The 22867-nt window shown below is 49.1% G+C and overlaps 3 protein-coding genes across 3 annotated transcripts; all 3 read left to right on the top strand.

Annotated features, from left to right (window-relative positions):
* The first annotated feature begins 5841 nt into the window (after positions 1-5841).
* On the top strand, positions 5842-10035 carry LOC120691295 (flavanone 3-dioxygenase 2-like). Its single transcript, XM_039974341.1, has 3 exons — positions 5842-6147; positions 6237-6484; positions 9163-10035. Exons 1-3 carry the CDS (start codon positions 5953-5955, stop codon positions 9728-9730), a joined length of 1011 nt encoding a protein of 336 aa, XP_039830275.1. The 5' UTR covers positions 5842-5952; the 3' UTR covers positions 9731-10035.
* Positions 10036-10759: 724 nt separating this feature from the next.
* LOC120691988 (protein CURVATURE THYLAKOID 1B, chloroplastic-like) lies at positions 10760-12540 on the top strand. Its single transcript, XM_039975203.1, has 6 exons — positions 10760-11052; positions 11167-11285; positions 11412-11498; positions 11599-11661; positions 11810-11847; positions 12284-12540. Exons 1-6 carry the CDS (start codon positions 10881-10883, stop codon positions 12336-12338), a joined length of 534 nt encoding a protein of 177 aa, XP_039831137.1. The 5' UTR covers positions 10760-10880; the 3' UTR covers positions 12339-12540.
* Positions 12541-20265: 7725 nt separating this feature from the next.
* Positions 20266-22463, top strand: LOC120692690 (peroxidase 5-like). Its single transcript, XM_039976066.1, has 3 exons — positions 20266-20719; positions 20848-21036; positions 21468-22463. Exons 1-3 carry the CDS (start codon positions 20501-20503, stop codon positions 22029-22031), a joined length of 972 nt encoding a protein of 323 aa, XP_039832000.1. The 5' UTR covers positions 20266-20500; the 3' UTR covers positions 22032-22463.
* The last annotated feature ends 404 nt before the right edge of the window (positions 22464-22867 follow it).

Here is a 22867-nt window from a genome sequence, read left to right as displayed (position 1 = left end):
GGAGAACATGAAACTAATTGTAGTATCCACAAAAAAATATAAACTAATTATAGAAGTCTAGAGCTAATTCGCGAGACACATCTATTGAACATAATTAATCTATAATTAATTAAACTTAGTAGATTGTCTCATGAATTAGCCCAAATTATATAATTAATTTTATTATTAATTAGCATCGAAACAACCGACGTGGCTACCGCATCCAAACAGCCCCTGGTACCCACTCCACGCCGCCATTGTTTTTTTCCAGCACAGCCTGGCCGGTGGTTTGGATTTTTCCTCTCCTCCATGGTTGATCTTGACAGAGTTGTTGATCCTGCTTGTCATGTGGCCGGGTTTACTCGTTAGCAGCGCGTGACTCGCGCGGCGAATTGTCACATCCAGCACGCATAGCGCGACGACGACGACACCAGTGGTGTCCCAGCGATCGAGGTCGTTCCACGCTCACGAGTCACGACACGCCAAAATCTCGTGTAACAGAAGCATGTGCAGGAACCAGACTCCCTGATACCCACTGGTCCAGTTTAAGTCAACTCGGCGCTAGAATTCAAGGCTCCAGTTGCAGTTTTTACTGTACTTCCATCGCCATGGAGCCTTCCTGTGAGATTGGCGACGGCTACAGGCAGCGACCATGTACACGTTCGTGTCAGGGACCCTCGCACTCCCGGACATTGCCTGCTGCCAAAGAGATCATCAGCGCCGACGTCGCCGGTCGTCGTCGTGGTGCCGGCACGCGGTCCACCGCCGCTGCTCGCGTCCCCGGCCGCCCACTTGCCCCGAATCCTCTCGCGACCCGTTCAACCGGAGCCGCCCATCCACTGGCGGATTCTCTCGGACGACAGCGCGCGTCGCCGCCGTACGCCGCCCGGCGGCGACTGACAGCGCCCGTGCGCGGAACGGGTAAACGGCAGCTACGGCTCCGCGTCCGGCGGTCGGGGGCGGCGACGCCGACGGGGCCGGAGGGAAGAGTCGCGGAACGTCCCTGGAACGGCGGCGTGGGTCGGTGCGCCGGCGCGGGGCTTCTGATTGCTGACAGGTTCATGTACACTTGGAAGTCTTGGCCGTGTTTAGTTGCGCTCTTTTTTTGAAAATGCATTTTTTTATGTTTGAAGTACTAAATATAAATTAATCACAAAATAAATTACAGAACTCGTCTGTAAATCGCGAGACGAATGTAATGAACCTAATCAATTCGCCATTAGAGGTTGCTTACTGTAGCATTAATGTAGCAATTTAGCGTCTGATTACGGCCTAATTATATTCATTAGATTCGTTTCGCGATTTACAGGCTGCAGTCGCAATGCGTTTTTTATTTCATCTAGATTTAAGTCTCTATGCAGGTGCCGGAAATTTTTTTGAAATTTTGATTTTTGGAACTAGACGGGCCCTTGAGCGAGAGAACCACCAGACTGTACAGTTGGGACGAACGGACTAACTTTGGACCAGGGCCGCCGGTTCATCATTTCGAGCTGCCCATGCCGTGGACTATGCACAGACTTTACGCTTGGAATCAGCAAGAGATCGAGGAAGCTGGGGCGCCTGATGACAAAGGTTTGTGTCCTGTGCTGCAAAAGGAAATGGGGTTTCAGGCCGCATGCGCTGAACTCTCTTCTTGTCGCGTGCTGTGTACAACTGACAACTCATCATGTTTAAACTAGGTTGTGTTTGGTTTTTACATTAATTTTTACGCGCACATTTCTCATGAAGAAAATCTCACATGTATAGAGTATTAAATGAAATCTATTTGCAAAATTTTTTTAGGGATGAATATAATTTTTCGAAACGAATCTAATGATGGTAATTAATTGATCATTTGCTACAGTGATGCTACATTAACTATTATCTAATCACGCGGTTAAATACCTCATTAGATTTGTCTCACGTTTTATACGAGGGTTGTGAATGTGGTTTTGTAATTAGACTTTATTTAATACTCTAAATCTAAATTAATGATAAAAAAATTTCGCGAAAACTTTTACACGGCGAACCAAACACGGCCGGCCGGCGCGAATCTTGCGCTGCCGTTGCAGCAGCACGTCATCGTTAGACGCACATGCAGCGTCGCGAATGGCGTCAGACATACCGCTCAACAGATTCTCTGTACGTAGCTCTCCGTGGGCGAGCGCGCCCGTGATACTTATTTTTTCTATGTTTTGTTAACTCCATGTTTAGTTCCCTTCAAAATTTTAAAATTTTACAAAATTTTACATCACATCGAATCTTTGAACATATGCATGAAGTATTAATGTAGCTAAATAAAATGACTAATTATATAATTTGTCTATAATTTGCGAGACGAATTTTTTGAACCTAATTAACCCATAACGGAACAATAATTATTAAATACAAACGAAAGTGCTACAATACTTTACATCTTCACTTTTACGCATCTAAACAAGACCTAAGTACTCCCTTGTATTTATCTAGGCATAATACTCAATCGTGTCCTCCAACTTTTACATGCGGGTTAACTTGATCCTCCAACTTTCGAGAAATCCAAATTAGTCCCTCAACTTTTATGAACGGAATCAACTTAGTCTCAAAGCCGAGCTGGACAGCTGCGTCGGAGTTCCACGTCATCCACCTTCCTCGTCTTCTTCTTCCTTCTGCCAGATCAGACCGAAACAAGCAAAGCCGATCCGTCGGCCATGCTCTGGCCATCCCTCTTCGTGAACATCACCTCAGTTGAGTTCGCCTCGTCACGCAGATGGTGTAGGTCTTTCTCCCCCTCGCCTGAATCCTCACAGCCGGCGGGAACGCAGGGGTCAACAGATGGATCTGGTGGAGTCCCAGATGCTGAGAACGGTAACGATGGCGGGAGGGACGGTCCTGGTGCCCAGCGTGAGCTTGTGGGCGAGGAGCGTCGACATGTCGGCGGGGAGGAACTCCAAGGCCTGCAGCGGGAGCAAGCGCGCGTAGGCCGTGGCCGCCAGCGGTGGCATGATCTGGAGTACACAGTCCCGCTCGGGATGGCCAGGCGTGCATGAGGTAGCTCAGGAACTCCGGCCACCGAAACGGCGTACCCGAACCGGCCCGTGAATAGCATCATGCTTTGTTGGACGTCGTCGTCACCATCGTCGCGTTCGCCGCGCCACGCACGTGGCACCACTCCTCAATGCACTCCACTAGCACCGTCGCGGTCCCCAGCCGCCTGCAAAGAAGCGCAATTGGCGTTCTAGCCCTTTCAGGTGCCTCGAGCAGGGTTAACCGAACCGACCGATCCGGTCAAACCGCCGCCCTCCGGTAGCGATTTACCGGACCGGTTTGACCGGTAACCGGTGGAAACCGGTTGAATTCAAATCTAAATTCAAATAAATTCAAAAAATCCCGTGCAACCGGTTCCGACCGGTTTACCGGCCGGTTTAACCGGTTTACCGGCTGGTTTTACCGGTTTACCGGTCGGTTTGACCGGTTTGAATTCAAATTCAAATTCAAAAGCTCCCGTGCAACCGGTTTACCGGCCGGTTTTACCGGTTTACCGGCCGGTTTGACCGGTGGGCTATAATGGGCCAGCCCATTTTTTTTCTTTTTTGATTTAACTTTAAATCCCCGCAAACTATACTAAATGAACGAATTTTTGAGAAAATTGACATTATTAGATTCATTGCACCTTGAAGTATTTTTAGGAATTTTTTTGGGAATTTTTCATTTTTTGAATTTAAATATAAATTTTGAATTTTGACCGGTTGGATACCGGACCAAACCGGACCGGTTCCCACCGGTTTGGTGAACCTTGGCCTCGAGAGCTAAGAGCCAGTGTATTGCTCTCTAGCGCAGGACGCATGTGGGCCCACCTCGCGGCACGTGACCCAGTGGAAGGACGAATAAGATGAGCACGACGGACGACGTGGAACACTGATGTGGCTGTCCAGCTCGGTTTGGGGACCAAGTTGATCCAGTTCATAGAAATTAAGGGACTAATTTGGACTTCACGAGAGTTGGGGGACCAAGTTGGCTTTTGCGCAGAAGTTGAAGGGCGAGATTGGCTATTTTGTCATTTAAATATATTGCATGTGTTGCGAGCACTACTAGAAGAAGAGCTATTAAACATCGTATATTAAAAAAAAATAGTAGGTCACTTGATGTTACTGGACTTGCTAAAGCTATGCGGGTTTTCCTGTGCAGATGGAATAACTGAATAAGAGAACATCAGATTATTTATCTCTCCTATCTTATATATTTTTTCTTTCCATCACCAATAATATCTTTTACGTTTTTGGTAGTCAGCATTGCAGCAGATTACTCAAAGGATAGGGTGGAGGGAGGAATCCCCTATATTTGAGCAAGAGGGAGGTGTGTGTTGGTGATCACACAAAAAATTTTGGTATCGGGGATAAAATTGGTAATCTATTGGAATCACTAAAATTTAGTATTAGAAAGAGGTATGAGTAATTTGCTGAAGATGATCTGAGTATAGCCTACATTTTCTCTCCTACCTTCCTGCCTTCAGTGGAGCTAAATTTCCGAGATGAGTGTCCGGATTTGTTGACATGGACACCCAATCGTCGCTTAATATGAAACCAAAGGCAAATGCTAACTTATAATAGAGTTTGCTCGGTCACACCTTAGGAACCATCTGATTTGACCTAAACAGCCAATAGTTCGTCTTGTCCACTCCTGTGATACTCATTTTCTCATCCATGCTCGTTGGCGTACACGGTCTACCTATCGCCATTCTACATTTCTACTCTTAGCGTTGAAAGCGAGCTTGTCATCATCAGGTCTGATGTTGCTGCTGTCCGCATCATCCTAACCAGCACTCTTGTGTCTTTCTTATTCCTATCCTCCCATATTCCACCCAGACATCATCTTGTGTCTGAATGTCTGATCTATAATACAGATCACGACTCCCGGCCTGCATCCATCTGTTTCGATGCGTCAGAAAGGCAAGAAAGAAATCAAACAGAGAGCATATTGTGTGGTTGTAGTTCGCCACATGGATCGAGTTGCTACTCCCTGGTGCAAAGGGAAATGATGAACATGTTCCTTTGGTCCTCCAAAAGCATAGCAGAACTCTACCTACGGTCTGGTTGAACTTTCAGAGCATGGAATTGGAATCAACGGATACTTCTCGACTCTCTCCACATACATATCGAATTAGCGAGGAAACATGATTATGACACAGACATTGTTCTTCGATCTCGGTCTTTTGAGACCTAAAAATCAAATTCGAGTTGTCTGATTACGGTTTATTTCAGTTTATTCTCTCTCATAATACTATTGAATCAGCCAAAAATCAACCAGTCGAAATCTGCGAAATTCGGAATTAGACATGCCATTCCCCGGCAATGCAGATCTGCTTCGGGCAGCCCCTGCCCCGTGTAACAGTACGACTTCGACGGCAGAGCATCACGTGGATGTGGATCTGACTCGAGCTCCTGCACTACGCTTTGTCCAAAACCGGCCACCACCGCATCGATCGTCGACGACCAGACATCCTCCCGAGGCATCTGCTCTGGCACTCTGTCATCTGGCTCTTGGATCCTGCGATCCGGGCATCCGGCAAGGGAGCACCACAACCAGTTAGCCACCGTCCACGCTCCACATGGTGCTGGTGGCCGGTGCTGGGTCACTGATCTCGGCAGGTACAAAGATACTAGTAGCGTGCAGGGGCTCCGCCCAGCTGCCGCCTGCCGGCGAGCGGCGAGGGCCACTTGCCCGCCACGGCAACGGCCCACGGCGCGGTGATGTCACTGGCCGCCACGGCGATGACGCGAGACGCCTCCGACCAACGACCGCTGGGGTCAGCGTCCCCTCGCTCGTCACCGCGGCTGACGGCCGGGCCCCGCCCCCCACCGCAGGGCATTCGTCCGCTATAAGAGGCGCGTGGCGACCCGCCTCCAGGAGAGCCATGTCGAAGGCGAGCAGCCCGCCGGCTCCACCCCGCTTCGCGCGCGCACGCAAGAGCTCCGTGGGCTCGCGGTGAGCACGCCGCCCGGCGCGGCGCGGCGCATGGCGGAGCACCTCCTCTCGACGGCCGCGCACCGCACCATGCCGGGGAACTACGTCCGGCCGGAGGCGCAGCGCCCGCGCCTCGCCGAGGTCGTCTCCGGCGCGCCCATCCCCGTCGTCGACCTGGCGTGCCCCGATCGCGCCGCCGCCGTCGCCGCCATCGGCGCCGCCTGCCGCTCGCACGGCTTCTTCCAGGTACCGTGATTATATAACAAATCAAAATAAAAAATCGCCTCGCCACCGGCGAAGCGTCGAGCGTGCGTTTCATGAGGTTTGGCTTGCAGGTCCTGAACCACGGGATAGACGACGGGCTGATCGCGGAGGTGATGGCCGTGGCGCGCGAGTTCTTCCGGCTGCCCGCGGAGGAGAAGGCCAAGCTCTACTCCGACGACCCCACCAGGAAGATTCGGCTGTCCACCAGCTTCAACGTGCGCAAGGAGACGGTGCACAACTGGCGTGACTACCTCCGGCTGCACTGCCACCCCCTCGACCAGTTCGTGCCCGATTGGCCGTCCAACCCGCCCGACTTCAAGTACGTTAACTGTTTTGCCTCTCATTGATTAATCACACTCTATTCAATCACTTCCTAGTAGTCCTTGCTTTTCCTTTTTTGTAAAAGGTCCTAGCAGTCCTTGTTGAAACGAGCAGAGGTAAAGCTAACGCAAAAGGGGCTCATCACGGAGCATTTGAAATGCGTAGTAGCTGAAATAGGAAACACTTGATTACAGGAAAAGGAAACGATGAAGCGAAGCTGACGAGTGTGGGCCCAGTGGCCAGTTGTAGTAGCTCACGGAATTAAGAAAGAATACCTTTTGAAATAATAATTAAGACTTACATACCCATAAATGCAGTTGGCCAACTAGAATTAACTAGCTGCAGGATAAATTATTAGTTGTTATGACTTTTCTAAATGTATAATTTTATAGGTAATGTTTATACAGTGCATAGTAAAATTAATTATCTAAAAAATGCTTATATATGTGCATTACCCATAAATGAGTATCTAAATATATATCATGCTCTTATATATGTGCATAATAAAATTAATGTATCTAGAAAAATCAAAACGACAAACAATTTAGAACGGTGGAGTTCCTACCAAGTCTTGGGTAGATACAAACATGAAACAACACATCCTCCGGACCGTTTTCTAAGGCATCAAGAGGTGGAGAAGTCCACATTAACAATGAGCTACTCCCTCCGTTTCAAATTATAAGTCATTCCAAGAATCTTGGAGAGTCAAAGTATTTTAATTTTAACAAAAAATTATATGAAGAAATAGAAAGGTTGAGGACATCATTATATAAATTTGATCAAATCTGAGAAACTTTAATTCTCCAAAATTCTTGGAATGACTTATAATTTAGGATGGAGGGAATATCTTTTTTCTCCTCCGTGCTGCAGGCAATGCTGCAAGTTGTCAATGCTAGTGTCAGGTTCAAGTCATGCTGGCCACATCACAGTGAGTGCCGCTGTCCGAAACCATTCAATCCTAGCCAGCCCCCATTCACTAGCCTTCACTGACGGCACCCCGCTCATCCCCGATGTCATACAGTATGAGCATCCCCTACCACCCTGACTAAACATCGGGTGATTAGAACTTCGAGTGAGGGTGCTCGATCCGGACACAAGATCATCCCAACTGGCCCCGAGATTGTTGGATCCGCCTACGGCAGATCCGTACTGCACCGTCCACACCACACCGTAGTCCGGCAGAACTGCCCCTCACCATCATCTTCCTTGGGGTTGTTGGGCAGTCGGGCTCCACCTCCGGCTCTGTTGACCGCAAGGAACCCAGGAGGTGGTTGGTGGCCTTGTCGTGGTGTCGCGGGAGAGGTCCCGTATCCCGTGTCGCCGGTGGTGAACATCAGTACTGATATTTTAAAAACGGAATGAGTAATGCATAGACATGAATCAATGCAACTTGCTTTTGTGGTGGCGAAACCAGAGGTTTAGGAAAGCTCTTGTTCGGTTATACGATTCATTCCCAGCTAGAAATAATACACGAAACTCATAATATATGCAACAAGTAATCGAGATTCATAATGTATTTCGGATCGGGAACTAATTGAAGTAAAATATAGGTTCAGCAAGAGATCGGAATTGATTCCACACCTCTTGTTTGTTCGGAAAAAAAATTTCACACCTAACCTGAGTCTATTTTGTTACAATTAGTTTCCGTTCCGGTATAAAAATCCTGGTATCTTGTTGTACCCATTATGAGTTTCTTATTATACCTATTATTCCTAACCTTGAATAAATCCTTTGTAATGGAACAAGGTCTTAGACTGTTCATGAAACTCCTGGGGAATGGCTGCAAGCTATCACGATGTGATAGTTGAGGCCGGTTTTTCCTTATCTAAAAAAATAAAACTCCTGGGGTTTAAGTGTTAGACTATTCATGAAACTCCCGGCATTGCGCACGCCTTCTTTTCTGGATGGATATATAATTATACACACACATCGCAGATCAGGCCGTCATCCAGGTTGTGGCGCACAGCATAGGAACAAACAACTTTTGATCGCCTGAATCAGGGCGCCGCTTTCAAGTGCAAGTAGACAACCAGCCAGCTAAATAAAACCTGTCAGGATAGATACGGATCATCCCTTTCCCTTTCACACACATGGTTGCAACGATGGGGTCTAACACATCAGCAGGTGAGCAGGATATCTATCTATCTAGCGAGACCGACCGAGCAACGTGATCCATGGCCCCGGCGATGCACATCAGGCTGACCAGTGTTTTCGCCTTTTGCATTTGATCACTCCACACCATGTGCCTATTAGGTAGCTCACACGCCGATGTGGACAGCACGGTGAAAGAGGCCCAGACACAAAGAAAGTATAGTAGCCACGTGTAGAAACATCGTGAGAGCTACTACATGTCATGTTCACATGAGGAATCTAGACATGTAGCTGTGTCTGCCGATCTGCTCCTCTCGACAGGCACATTATTCGTTTTGTTCAGCTGGTTTGGCAGCTAGCTAGTCAGCAGTGTTTTTCTCAACAAATCAGCATCAGGCCACAGTCATGACATTGATGCAATCATCAGTGACGTGCTATTCTTGGTAGTAGATTACTATGATAATGTGACAATTATATATCTTTGCTAAATATTAATAACGTTCTTTGATTAAATTATAAAGAAGTTATATATGAAGTAGGAGTTGTATTTCTGATCGACATTGATGTGCGTTGTCGTTCGTGCAGGGAGACCATTAGCAGCTACTGCAGGGAGGTCCGGGCGCTGGGGTTCAGGCTGTACGCGGCGATCTCGGAGAGCCTGGGCCTGGAGGCGAGCTACATGGAGCAGACGCTGGGGGAGCAGGAGCAGCACATGGCCGTCAACTTCTACCCGCCGTGCCCGGAGCCGGAGCTCACCTACGGGCTCCCCGCCCACACCGACCCCAACGCGCTCACCATCCTGCTCATGGACCAGGACGTCGCCGGCCTGCAGGTGCTCCACGCCGGCAGGTGGGTCGCCGTCAACCCGCGGCCCGGCGCGCTGGTCGTCAACATCGGCGACCAGCTCCAGGCGCTGAGCAACGGGCAGTACCGGAGCGTGTGGCACCGCGCGGTCGTGAACTCCGACCGGGAGCGCCTGTCGGTGGCGTCGTTCCTCTGCCCGTGCAGCGGCGTCGTGCTGGGCCCCGCGCGGAAGCTCGTCACCGACGAGACCCCCGCCGTGTACAGGAGCTACACGTACGACGAGTACTACAAGAAGTTCTGGAGCAGGAACTTGGACCAGGAGCACTGCCTGGAGCTCTTCAGGACCTAGCCGGCGGCGGCTCGAAGCCCCTCTTCTTCGGAAAAGTTTGGTTGTTCGTCTTCAGCGTTCTGCAAATAAGGTCGACTTTTCTGCTGTTTGTCGTTGCAAACGGTTTACAAAAAAAAAGGAGTTTTGGTAGTTACAATCGCTCGATTTCGGACAAGGTTCATACTAAAATGTCCAAAGGACTGAAGGAGTGTAGGAAAATTCACAGAATATACTTGTACTAGTTCTGTATGTGCGGTTACCAAATACATGTACGTTCCAGGACCATTTTGAAGAACAGAATCCATGAAATTTAAACTTTACTTTCAGATGCTTGCCCAGGCAAGTTCTCAGCTCAAAAAAAGAACATTTCACTTTCAGCTATTTTCTCTCGACAAACATGCATGAACCAGCCCAACTGCCTATTCAAATCGTGTTTTTTTTTCTCGGACCTATTTTGGCTGGGCTCAAAGAATACAGGGGGCTCCCAACAACGGCCCAATAGAAGCCCACCCAGTCTCCCGCTCCCCCGCACAGATCAGCGGCCCACGCGTTCTTTTCCAGTTATTCCGTTGCCGCCGTCGGCACCACCGCACCACAAAAACGGCCGCACGACTCGAGCATCTGCTGCCACCGGCGACAACTGTGCGGCCGCGGACAAAGACGACAGGTCGACAGCGACGACAGCCACTAGGGCCTAGGCGCTAGAGGAGAAGCGACTTCACACGCGGCGGCCGCGCGATTGGTCAGGCACCGGCCGCCGGCACGGCGGCGAAGCCCGGCGGAGACTGCCACACGTGCCGGGCAGGCGGCCGGTCCCAAGAAGAAGTGTCGTGTTCCCCACAGAGCACTAATCCATGGCCGATCGAATCAGCAGCTTCGCTAATCCGGACGCCGGTGATCCCTGCACCGCATACGGGAGGCACCGTTCGATTCCCTCCCCGGCGGACGGCCACGAAACACCCAACCCCACCTTATCGTTCTCCCCGGGGAACGTGTGGCGCTGGCGCCCCGTCTGGCGCCTGCCCCACTTTTTATCAGCGCGACCCCCAGCAGCCGCCGCGCCCCCACGTTATTAGCCATTTAGCCTTAACCGCCGCGACGTCGGGCCCCGAGTGGCACCGGTCAGCTAGCTCGAGCGCAGCTCTCGCCGCGCTCTCCTTGCGACGACGCCATGGCCCCGACCGCCCGAGCCGCCACGGGCGCGGCGAGCCCCGCGGCGCCGGCCATCGGCAAGGGCGAGGGCGGCAATGGCAAGGCCGTCGCCGCGCGCTCCGTCGGGCTCGACCTGCCCGCGCTGCCGAGCCTCGGTCTCGCGGCGCAGGGACAGACCCGCGCCGCATCCTGTGAGTGTGGCAACGATCGATGTGGCGCCCGTGCGCGCGAGTAGCATTTGGTGGCACGCACTGTTTCTGACTAGTTAGTCCGGGCCGGGCGCGTGCGTCGTCTCTGATTTCCAGGCAAGCGGCTGGAGAGGAACGTGGTGGCCGTGGCCGCGGGGACCGCCGGGGAGCCGGCGGCGGCGCCGACGGTCGCCAACGAGGAGCTCACCGAGTTCCTCAACGCCTTGAAACAGGAGGTGCGTATGCACGTGAGCGGCATGACGCGTCTTTGTTTCAATCTGTCGTCCTAGTTGTTCGTACTTCGTCGGCTGCTTGAAGCAACCTGATGATGCCATGTCTTTGCCGGCTCGATGCTCGTGCAGTGGGACGGGATCGAGAACAAGTTCGCCATGACCACACTCGCCGTCACTGTCACGCTCGTCATGTGGAGCGCCGGTGGAGTAGTATCGGTACTGAACCGTCACTTTTGTTAAGGAAGTTTCTGAAGCTTTTCTGTACGGTTAGATTAACCCCAAACTAACTCACGGTAACTTTGATGCCACCATACAGGCGATTGACAGGCTCCCCATAGTTCCACGCCTGATGGAGGTTGTTGGAATTGGATACAGTGGGGTAAGGACCGCATCCGAGTCAAAACTTCAGATGATATTTTGCATGAGGCCTAAAGTGTTCAGAGTTTCTCATTTGCGTACCTTTTCATTACTACTATCGTTTATCTGATGAATTTTTCACCTTTTTTGAACTGCCTTTTCTCATGCAGTGGTTTGCGTACCGCTACCTGCTATTCAAGCCTGACAGGTAATGAAACAGTCCAGCAGCTATTTTATCCAGCCTACTGAATTCCGCACATGCACGAGATAGAGCATGCATGTCAGCTAAGTAATGTGTCGCCAGTAAGCAATATGTATAGCCAAATCCTGAACATTCCCAGCTCCCAGAGTAATCATGACAACCATGGGATAAAATGGCTAAACAAGCATAACATATCCTTCGGTTGTAATTTAGTGTTGTATAGTCTTATTCTTGCTTGTTGAGATGTGTGCACGCTCCCTTATGGCCCGTGTTGTAAGAAATTCTATTCTATTTTCTTCTCAATACAATAATACACAGCTCTCCTGCGAATTCTCGAAAAAAAGCATAACCTGTCTGTAGCAAAGCTCAGCTTTAACTTACAAGTCGTTTCGCTAAACTGAAAACCTTCCTAGTATGCTCAAACAAATGAAATGGATTGCAGGGATGCTTTCTTTGCAAAGGTCATGGAGTTCTACGAGGATATAATCAGCGGCTAACAGAATATAATGCAAGCTCATCCAAATTAAGGAAGCTCATCTTGAGAGGGGCATGTATACTAGTCTGCTGCTGTTCAGTTGTTCTCTGTAATATATTTCTGGATAGCATCTAATTTGATCCTTACTCAATGTACGGATAAATAATTTGGATGTTAATCGTAAATAACATGTAATCCTTTTAAGTCATTCCTTTCTCCTATAATGGTCGATTTTACTTCCTTTTGTTTCTCCTAATTGGTAAGTTTACTTCTTTTTCTTTCTCTTGTTGGCCAAGTTTACTTCTTTGAATTTGCCGGTGCTGAATAATCTCAGCTGTAAATCTCTAATATATACTGCCTCCTTTTAAGGTCGTAAGTCATTCCAACTTTCTTCTTGGAGAGTCAAAACATTTCAAGTTTGATCAAGTTTATATAATAAAGTACTACTCCCTACGTACCAAACTATTTGTCGCTTAGCTTTTCTAGGTGCGTAATATTTGATATGCATCTAGATATGTATTGTGTACGAGGCAAAATCTATGTATCTAGAAAAGGCAAAACGACTAATAATGGGACAAAGGGAGTAACATTTACGATACCAAATAAATACAATTAGCTTCTTCATCAAATATACTTTCATTGTATATCTATTTGGTGCTATAATATTGTATAACATTTTCTATAATTTTGGTCAAATACAAAGATAGTTTGACTCTCCAAATAAAAGTTGGAATGACTTACAATTTTGAACGGAGAGAGTACGCAAAAGAAGTTATCTTTGATTTCTGTCAGATCACCTAGGTGATGTTGTAAAGGGGTCATAGACTCACATTACACAAAGATCAGTTGATTCAATAATGTGAGCTTCAGTCAACATGGAGCATGTCATGGAGAAGACTATCTAAAATATCAGTTCACTTCTTATTCTTTACTTTATCTGCTGGCTGAATCAAGGGGGGTGCAGAGCATTGGGAAGATGGGGGTGCATATGGGGCTGATATTAGAAAAGTATAATTAAAAATTTATTTGGAGGGGGGCATATGCACCCACTGCGGTGCATATAGCTTCGCCCCTGCTGCGGTGGGGATTGGATAAAAGCGAGAGCAATGATGCCACTACCGAGTCAAGGAAGAAGTCCATTTTCATGCATGTAGAACAGTCGAATCTAAAATCTGTACAAGTGCAGCTAGAATCTCATAGGTTGCTTCGTGTTCTTTGGCTGATGGCGATCGCACAGCGTACGATCACGACATATAATTTTTCAAGTTTTAGAGGTTTAGCCATTTCGAAGTAGGCTATGGACATGATGATGGTGTAGGAACCCTATACGAATTTTAGGAGCTCTATATGAATCATTCGTAATATCGGACTAAATCATTTATAGTCCCTCCATTCACAAATGATAATCTTGTTTAGGATGGGCAAAATGACCAAGGTAAACGTATTGCTTATCAATCCTACTTATCCTATCATATTTTTATTATTTTATCTCATTTGAAACAAGCAACCTTTAATACTTAAACTAGTACTGATGAGGTAACTTTCGTGGTCCACGTACAAAATAGTTATTTCCCAGGTATAAGTGCTTAATGGCCGTCTCAAATTTAACCAATGATTTTGGTTGCAAGAGGCAAGTCATGGATGGGTTCAAATAAGACTATCAAATGTGAAAATCTCAGATTTTAAAGTAAGACTATCATCTATGAATGGAGGGAGTATTTTATAATTCATTTTGGGCATGTTTCCTTAAATCTTTTCTTCTCTCCTTACTATTTTGCGAATGTTTCTTAATTCTTTTCTTCTATCCTTACTATTTTGGGTATGTTCCAGTCATTGCTATTTTTGGGCATGTATTTTCATTTCACAATTCGGGTGTATACCCTCTGCAACCTATCTGGGCCAAAAGATGTCCATGGCCCAAACCACGTTGTGCCCGAATAAAACTGGCCCACGTAGGTGGAGCGGTTTTTTTATTTTTTTATTTTTATTTTCGTTTTTTACAAAAATATATTTTCGTTTTCGAAATTTACAGGAATATACTCCGGCCGTCCTGCTGCCGGGCGACCGGGACCTAGTCGCCCCGCTGCGGGGCGGCAGGGGCTTTTGTGCAAAAACTTTTGCGCAAATATTTGTGCGCAGGTCCTTGGGGACCGGTCGCCCGGCAGCGGGGCGGCCGGCCCTGGCCGACCGGCTGCAGGGCGACCGGCTCTCCCACCCTTATATAAGGGTTAGTTGGTCCCCCACCCCTCATTTGCATCACTAAAATTTCAGAAACCAAGAAAAAAGAGGGAGGGAGGGAGAGAGGCGAAGCCCTGCCGGATTTTCGAGCCGGCGACTGCAGGTAACCAAAATTCTTCTACGCTTTACTAATAGATTATGTTGTAATTATTTTTGTTGAAACAGTAGATTAGTAATCAATTTAATATCATGATTGTGTGTCCAGATATGTCGACAAGCTTCGTTTTCAAGTTCATTATGGTGACTACTATATTTCTCATGATGCGTATGGAGTAGATCTATCAGCTTTTGAACGAAGAGAGTGCGGAATATATAAAACCTTAGAGAGGAGTTTTGGTTCCATACGCAAATGGCTTCACGAGATATTCAATGTGAATCCAAAGACTCATTTCCTAACCGTTCAGACTGTGACAAATTGGGGAACTAAAGGGGATTTCTGGGAGTTGATTAGGGGTGGGCAAATTTAACAGAAACCGAAGAACCGAACCGAAAAAACACGAACCGAAACCAAAATAACCGGAATCGAAAAATTCGGTTCCTTGTTCGGTTCCAGATATTGAAGAACCGAAATAACCGAAAAAAATTCGGTTCCTACCCTCGGGTAACCGAATTAACCGAAAGAACCGAATTACATAAACTTTGCATTTTGTAAGAGTATATTTAGTTTACATGTGATGTATCATACTTCAATTGCCATGTATTTCTCTTACTATATTGTTATTGTTCTCTTCTCAATTATTATTCTCTAAAGTAGAGGAAGTATTGTCTAAATTTGCTATAGAACATGTATATTTTTCTTGTTATCTTAGCTTTCGGTAAAAAAATTCGGTTAGTTCGGTTAGAACCGAAACCCAACCGAAAGAACCGAGAACCGAAATACTCGGTTCCTGAAATTTCTTGGAACCGATCGGTTCCTATTTTCTAGGAACCGAATTTCTTCGAAAACCGAGGAACCGAACCGAACCGAACCGAAGAACCGAATGCCCACCCCTAGAATTGATGCTTATAGCAAACACCGAAGAATGGCGGACTTACATGCAAGCAGCTCTTGACCGCGGGTGGCCTCTTGCAATGCTAATTCAGATTCACCAGAAGACAGCCCATTTCGGTGACGGGTCAACAAGTACATCATCTCATATGAACCAAGTAGTGGAACAAGAAAATGAAGATCAGAACATGCATGTCACAGAACCTGAGCCGCAAGGTATAACTAATCAGGTAGGAGAAAAAGAAGATCAGAACGTGCATGTCATTCAACCTGAGCCGCAAGGTTTAGCTGATGAGGGGGAGCGGATACCTAGAATAGTGGAAGCTGTACAGAATGAAGACCAAGAGCCTCGAATGATGGAAGAATGTGGGGACTCATCAGACGATGAGGACTACCCGTTGCTAGGTGAATGGCGAGACAAGAGTTTTGGAAATCCAGTGATACAGGATATTAGGAGTAATGAGTACGGATACAGAGAGAATGAGGTTGTGCAGGGGGCAAAGTATCCTAGCATTGAAGCTGTGAAAGATGCTGTGAAGCTTTGAGCTATATCGTTGAGGAAGGAATTCAGAGTTGTGAAGTCTAGCAGCAAAGAATATGAGGTGAAGTGTGTCAATGGCGATTGTACATGGCGAGTACATGCCTACAAGGGCAAGTACAAGACACACTGGGAGTGTTCAATTGTTACACCACATACATGTAGATTAACTGCTGTTGTGTAAACTCACCGTAACATCACATCCACTTTCGTGGCCAAGAAGATGAATGGGGTGATTCTGGACAAAATTGATTATGAGCCAAAATTGATAATTAGGGACATCGACAACCGTTTTCAATACAAAATCAGTTATGCAAAGGCTTGGCGGGTAAAACAAAAGGTGTTTGAGATGAGATTCGGCACATATGAGGCATCATATGATAATCTGCCTCACATGCTGTCAGCAATTGTGCAGAGAAATCTTGGAAGCGCGACTGATACCTACATTGTACCGAGTTTATATGAGGGACCTGTGTTTCTGCTTCGTGCTTTCTTCTGCCTTAGTGCATGTGTGAGGGCATTTATGTATTGTCTTCCTGTTCTATGTATTGACGGCACATTCTTGACAGGAAGATATAAGGGGACAATACTGACAGCGATTGGAGTTGATTGCAACAAGCAGGTGGTTCCCATCGCCTTTTCTTTTGTTGAGAATGAGAACACAGAGAGCTGGTACTGGTTCCTTGAACGTGTGAAGATTCACGTTGTTGCTGGAAGGCCTGATGTTTGCCTCATCAGTGACAGACATGCAGGTCTTCTAGCAGCAATATGGCAACTACATGAAGAAAGTCGAGAACAACCTCCTCTATGGCCAGATGTTGTGAGTAGGTGGTGCATAAGGCATATGGGTGCAAACTTTTATGAGCGCTTCAAGAATAATGAACTTATGAATTTGTTCAAGAGGTTGTGCACTCAGAATCAGCAGCGGAAGTTTGGTGCATTGTGGCAGGTGCTAGATAACATGTGCGCCGAGCTACTAAAGGAACAGGCCTCAACCTCTAGCCGGAGACGTTCCAGCGGCGGACCTTTCACACAGTGGATTAAGGATGCACCTAAGGAGAAGTGGTCAATTCTACACGACACTGGTGGTCGTCGATATGTGATCGAGATAACCAACCATGCAGAGTGTTATAATATGGTAATGCGTCATGTTCGTGGATTTTCTCTCGTAAAGGCATTTACGTATGGAACCAAAACTCATCTCTAAGGGTTTATCTATTCCGCACTCTCTTCGTTCAAAAGCTGATAGATCTATTCCATACGCATCATGAGAAATATAGTAGTCACCATAATGAATTTGAAAAAGAAGCTTGCTCGACATATCTGGACACACAATCATGATATTAAATTGATTGCTAATCTACTGTTTCAACAAAAATAATTACAACATAATCTATTAGTAAAGCGTAGAAGAATTTTGGTTACCTGCAGTCGCCGGCTCGAAAATCCGGCAGGGCTTCGCCTCTCTCCCTCCCTCCTTTTTTCTTGGTTTCTGGAATTTTAGTGATGCAAATGAGGTGTGGGGGACCAGCCAACCCTTATATAAAGGTGGGAGAGCCGGTCGCCCTGCAACCGGGCGGCCAGGGCCGGCCGCCCCGCTGCCGGGCGATCGGCCCTCATGGACCTACGCACAAATATTTTCGCAAAATTTTTTGCATAAAAGCCCCTGCCGCCCCGCTGCGGGGCGACCAGGTCCCGGCCGCCCGGCAGCGGGGCGGCCGGGGTATATTTCTGTAAATTTCGAAAACGAAAATATATTTTTGTAAAAAACGAAAATAAAAAATAAAAAACCGCCAAGAACGGACGTACCCAAGCCCACATTAGGCCCGTTCGCTTCACACGGATGTCTCCCTGTCTTCTCACTATTTGCATACAGTTTGGCGGCGGCGGAGGGTAACCGTGTCCGTGTGAACAAGAATAGGCGCTCAGCCCTAGTGGATTCCCAAAGCCAGCGACACCCGGTGATGCTCCTGGGAAGCCAGGCAGCCGCTTTGGCCGACGGACCAGATCACCCGTACGCGCGTTTGGCGCTTTTGCCATGTGCGAGGTTCGCCGCGCGCGCGAGCAGGCTGTCCGTCCATCCGGTAATCCAGGGCCCGGCCTCGAGGCTTTCGATGCCTCCGCGTGCAAAGCCGATGCCAGGTTGCGAGGTGTTCTGGAAGGAGAGTTTTTTTAGAAGGTTATTGGTAATCAGTTCGAAAGAAGAAAAGAGGGATGATGGCGATGGATCTAAGGTCACAGGACCCCATGGACACAGCAAGGCTGCAAGCTTAGCTAGGCAGCCAATAATTCGAGCAGGCGCGGTTCACACTGCACACTGCTTTTGGACCAGCCAGGCAGGGATCTCTGGGTCTTGCACTCTTTGCTGCAGCTGCTTGTATGTGTGGCTGAATCTGACAGTGGATTCGCCGCGCCGCAAGTGGTGCCATTTCTTGATTTCTTCTATTGCAAAGGGTAGGTAACTGGACTGGAGTACATATTATAAATACTCAGTACGACTTGTTCATTGCAAATTTGCAATGGATCAGATCCCTCTGATCAATGTTCTCGCAACGATTGATTCCCCTTACCCCTGCCTTCACCTAGGGGTCAAACCCCAGACGACGACAGGAGTCCGCAGCACCAGCGGATCTTGTCAGTTGTCACGGCTTGAGCTCCACCAAACACGATCTCCATGTGCAGCTGCAGCTGCATCTCAGTTCAGTTCTTCAGTGAGCCTGTTCAGAGTTCAGACGCCACTAGCCCTGGCACCCAGTGCCAGTAGCTAGTTTAGCCGTTAATCCTGGATCAGCACCTGTTCTGAAGCAAAAGTTTACTCCCACTTGACTCGATAACTGCACTATCTTTCTGCATCAGCAGACAAAACCTGACGATTTTCGTGTACGAAAATCACTCCGGAGCTAGTCTGAAGTCTGAACTCACGGACGTCCCAAGCGGTTAAAACAAGCTCCAGCTCGGCAGCAATGTGGCGAGGAATCTTCCTTGACTTATCGCCGCCTTGCCAGCCAAACCCTTCTTTTCTTTGAAATAAGACACCATTTAGTTTCCAAAAAAATTCACACAGTATCTGTCACATCGAATCTTTGGACACATGCATGAAGTATTAAATGCAGTTAAATAAAATAATTAATTACACAGTTTAACTGATTACCACGAGACGAATCTTTAAAGCCTAATTAGTCCATGATTGGACATTATTTGTAAAGTAACAACGAAATATGCCACAGTGTTAAATTCCAAATTTTTTCACCAACTAAACACACCTTAAACTGCCAGCCAAACCTTGCCTTTCCAGCCCCGTTGCCCATTCCGAGCAATGGGAGCGGCAGCATCTTGCTTTGGATGTGGGCGTCATGAGAGTGAGAGAGATCATTTCGGATTAGTAGCAAGCAAGCCAGCGTTCATGAACCAGGACAAGAGGGTCAATCATGCATGTCCTGGAGGTCCTATCCTCCCCGGATACCTTCAAGCTGTGAGGCATTCGCAGCTACAGTGCAAGGAGAACAGTTGCCAGGAATCAGAGGCTTTGCTATTCCTGGAGTATCTGATGCTTCGCTCCATTCAGAAAACAAACACATCGCAAAACCGTAAACAGAGGAAAGGTGCTAACTGGACCATTCCACGTCTTATATAAGATCAACTGGACCAGCTCGTTGGATTCAGACTAATGATGATGATAAATTGATAATCCTCACTTGATTAGAACAATAAGACTACTAGTTCAGATTCAGATTAGAGGTCGCACCAACAGTAACTGAACGAGACACAAGTCACACTTCAGTCTTCAGTGTGTCAGCACATCCTGACGTAAAAATAGGCCAAACATCACAGTCCATCAATGTCAACATCGGCCTGTATCACCACGTACTCAACTAGGAGATCCACGACAACAGCGCCCGGAGAAAAACTCAAGACTGCGACCACGAGTTCATCACAAATGGCGGCCCTGCCAAACACCTCGCGGGTTCAGAGCTCCGCGCTCTACCGTGTCCATCTGTCCGCTGCTCCATGTACCCCAGGTAAAACAGATTGGAGCCGTGCAGATCTCGTTGTCTCTCACCTTTCCATCGCCTCCAATCATGGAAGAAAAGCCCGCCCCCCGGCCCCAATTGGCGGGCAGTCGGCGGCGCCACAGCTCTGCACTCTACCAACCTATCCCCTCTGCACATGCCCGGCATATGGCACACTCTACTGTTGCTCCGGCCCTGTCGCCCCGCTCGAGGCGAGGCCCCCAAAACCCTCTTCTAGGCTCCCACATTGTTAATGCCTTTGCCTTCCTTAACCAAGAAGCATATAGCTACTGATTGGTGCGCCCTCCCTGCTGCTCCCAGCTGCGGTGCGAGTATAAAAGCGCAGGTAGCGGCTAGTGCCATAAAGAGCAGGCGATAACGAGTGGCTGCTGATAGAGATAGCGGCGGCCATGACGGTGCAGAGGGTGGCGCTGTACTTGCAGGTGGCGGCGGTGGCGGTGCTGCTGGCGGCGGCGGGGCTCCGCGCGCAGCTGCGGGTGGGCTTCTACGACAGCTCGTGCCCGGCGGCGGAGATCATCGTGCAGCAGGAGGTGAGCAGGGCGGTGGGCGCCAAGCCGGGCCTCGCCGCCGGCCTGCTCCGCCTCCACTTCCACGACTGCTTCGTCAGGGTCAGTGCCCACATCCCCAATATTTCTTCCGATTGCAGAGATGCAGTGGGAGGGACAGCACCGCATCTGCTGCGGATGCTCCGCTGATGAACTGAGCTAACCGTCGCGGATTTCGCGCGTGCTCTCAGGGGTGCGACGCGTCGGTGCTGATCGACACGACCAGCGGCAACACGGCGGAGAAGGACGCCGGGCCCAACACCAGCCTGCGGGGCTTCGACGTCATCGACGCCATTAAGGGGCGCGTCGAGAAGGCCTGCCCCGGCGTCGTCTCCTGCGCGGACATCCTCGCCTTCGCCGCCAGGGACAGCGTCGCGCTGGTGAGCTCAGTGAACCCACTAATTTAATCTCGCTCTTACACTCCAAAGCTGCATCTTTATTTTTTTTTCAATTGTGTCTCCTTTGGTCGTCGACGGTCAGTGGACGGTGGACTGTTGGTCGCCCAGCTTTTTTAAACCAGACATGATCATATGAAATCCGAATCCAAGGCTGGGCTAGCACGCAGGATTAGTCATCAGTAGAAAAAAAAGGTTATCTGACCCTTGTCCCCGGCTTTTCTGAGGCACATTGCCCCCACCAAATGATGCCGCATGGGCAGGGCGCAGGCTGCAGCTTGCACGCCAGAAAGAACTCGATGCTCGCATCGCATGGGCATGGGCATGGGTCCAACCGCGTCACGCTCACGCACGCCATTGCCGCGTCCTTCCTCACGAATTCATCCCACTCACGTACGCCATTGTTGCCCGTGCAGGCCGGCGGGAACGCGTACCAGGTGCCGGCGGGGCGGCGGGACGGCGCCGTGTCGCGCGCGTCGGACACGAACGGCAACCTGCCGCCGCCGACGGCGAACGTGGCGCAGCTGACGCAGATGTTCGGCGCCAAGGGCCTGACGCAGCGGGACATGGTCGTCCTCTCCGGCGCGCACACCATCGGGTCCTCGCACTGCAGCTCCTTCAGCAGCCGGCTGTCGCAGTCGGGCACCACGGCGGGGCAGGACCCGACCATGGACCCGGCGTACGTGGCGCAGCTGGCGCGGCAGTGCCCGCAGGGCGGGGACCCGCTGGTGGCCATGGACTACGTCTCCCCCAACGCCTTCGACGAGGGCTTCTACAAGGGCGTCATGGCCAACCGCGGCCTGCTCGCCTCGGACCAGGCGCTGCTCAGCGACAGGAACACCGCCGTGCAGGTCGTCACCTACGCCAACGACCCGGCCACGTTCCAGAGCGACTTCGCCGCCGCCATGGTGAAGATGGGCTCCGTCGGCGTGCTCACCGGCAGCAGCGGCAAGATCAGGGCCATCTGCAGGGTCGCCTGATCGCTCGCTCGTTTCCGGCCGTGTGGAATTGTAGATTCATTGATTGGTTTGGACGACCGGACATGGTTGTGTTGACGCAAATCTCGGTCAACACACGAACGCACTAGATCGTGCGGTGCGAGAAAGAACTTGATGCAGCTCTCCCTGTGTGGAGCGGTCAGACCGGTCTAAGGAACCGGTCAGACCGGTCGCCGGTGAGAATCGGCGACGGCTGACAAACGCGAACCTGGGAGGGACCCTGTCAGGGTAGACGCACGTAAGGTTGTTATAGGATCGGCAGGACACCTAGAACACCTTCAAACGTCGCGGAGACAAAAGAAGAACAACAGAGGGGGTTGGAAAAATTAGGGTTTGGAGAAGAAGATAAAAAATAGAGTTTGTATTGATTTTGTTCGATTGGATTAGCTAATCGGCCGTGACCCTTTATATTTATAGGGTGGGGTGGACTTATCTCGTAAAAAATCCTGTTTACAGATCTAAATCTATGAAAAACCCTAGTTGTACTTGGACTCTACCTGGACCGGCCACATCGGTCGGACCTACCGGTCAGACTGGTCAGTCCCTGCCGGACAGGCCACAGTGCCTTGGCCGGTCAGACCGCTCGGTCAGACCGGTTGGTGCCAATTTTGGCTGTCAACATATGTCCCCATGTTTTTTAGTAAAGCTTGCTTGCCAAAAAAACATTCTTCTGAGCCAAAATTGTCTAAGGGCGATGATTAACACTACATCGGCCATTTTTTTACTAAAGCCGATAAATAATTATCGGCCATGTTTTGCTCAAGTCGATGTTGAAACAACTTGTTTGGGCCGCCACACCTTCTTCATTGTCGCTGACG

This window comes from Panicum virgatum, chromosome 9N, assembly GCF_016808335.1.
Source record: "Panicum virgatum strain AP13 chromosome 9N, P.virgatum_v5, whole genome shotgun sequence".
NCBI lineage: Eukaryota > Viridiplantae > Streptophyta > Magnoliopsida > Poales > Poaceae > Panicum > Panicum virgatum.
This window is presented reverse-complemented; position numbering and strand designations above follow the sequence as displayed.

Bases quoted from the DNA above. Each gene is read 5' to 3' on its own strand.
- LOC120691295 (XM_039974341.1), top strand. From the start codon at position 5,953: ATGGCGGAGCACCTCCTCTCGACGGCCGCGCACCGCACCATGCCGGGG. The intron at 6,148-6,236 runs GTACCGTGATTA...TTTGGCTTGCAG, and splicing joins GCTCGCACGGCTTCTTCCAG to GTCCTGAACCACGGGATAGA. The intron at 6,485-9,162 runs GTACGTTAACTG...TCGTTCGTGCAG, and splicing joins TCCAACCCGCCCGACTTCAA to GGAGACCATTAGCAGCTACT.
- LOC120691988 (XM_039975203.1), top strand. From the start codon at position 10,881: ATGGCCCCGACCGCCCGAGCCGCCACGGGCGCGGCGAGCCCCGCGGCG. The intron at 11,499-11,598 runs GTACTGAACCGT...GCCACCATACAG, and splicing joins GCGCCGGTGGAGTAGTATCG to GCGATTGACAGGCTCCCCAT. The intron at 11,662-11,809 runs GTAAGGACCGCA...TTTCTCATGCAG, and splicing joins TTGGAATTGGATACAGTGGG to TGGTTTGCGTACCGCTACCT.
- LOC120692690 (XM_039976066.1), top strand. From the start codon at position 20,501: ATGACGGTGCAGAGGGTGGCGCTGTACTTGCAGGTGGCGGCGGTGGCG. The intron at 20,720-20,847 runs GTCAGTGCCCAC...GCGTGCTCTCAG, and splicing joins TCCACGACTGCTTCGTCAGG to GGGTGCGACGCGTCGGTGCT. The intron at 21,037-21,467 runs GTGAGCTCAGTG...TTGCCCGTGCAG, and splicing joins CCAGGGACAGCGTCGCGCTG to GCCGGCGGGAACGCGTACCA.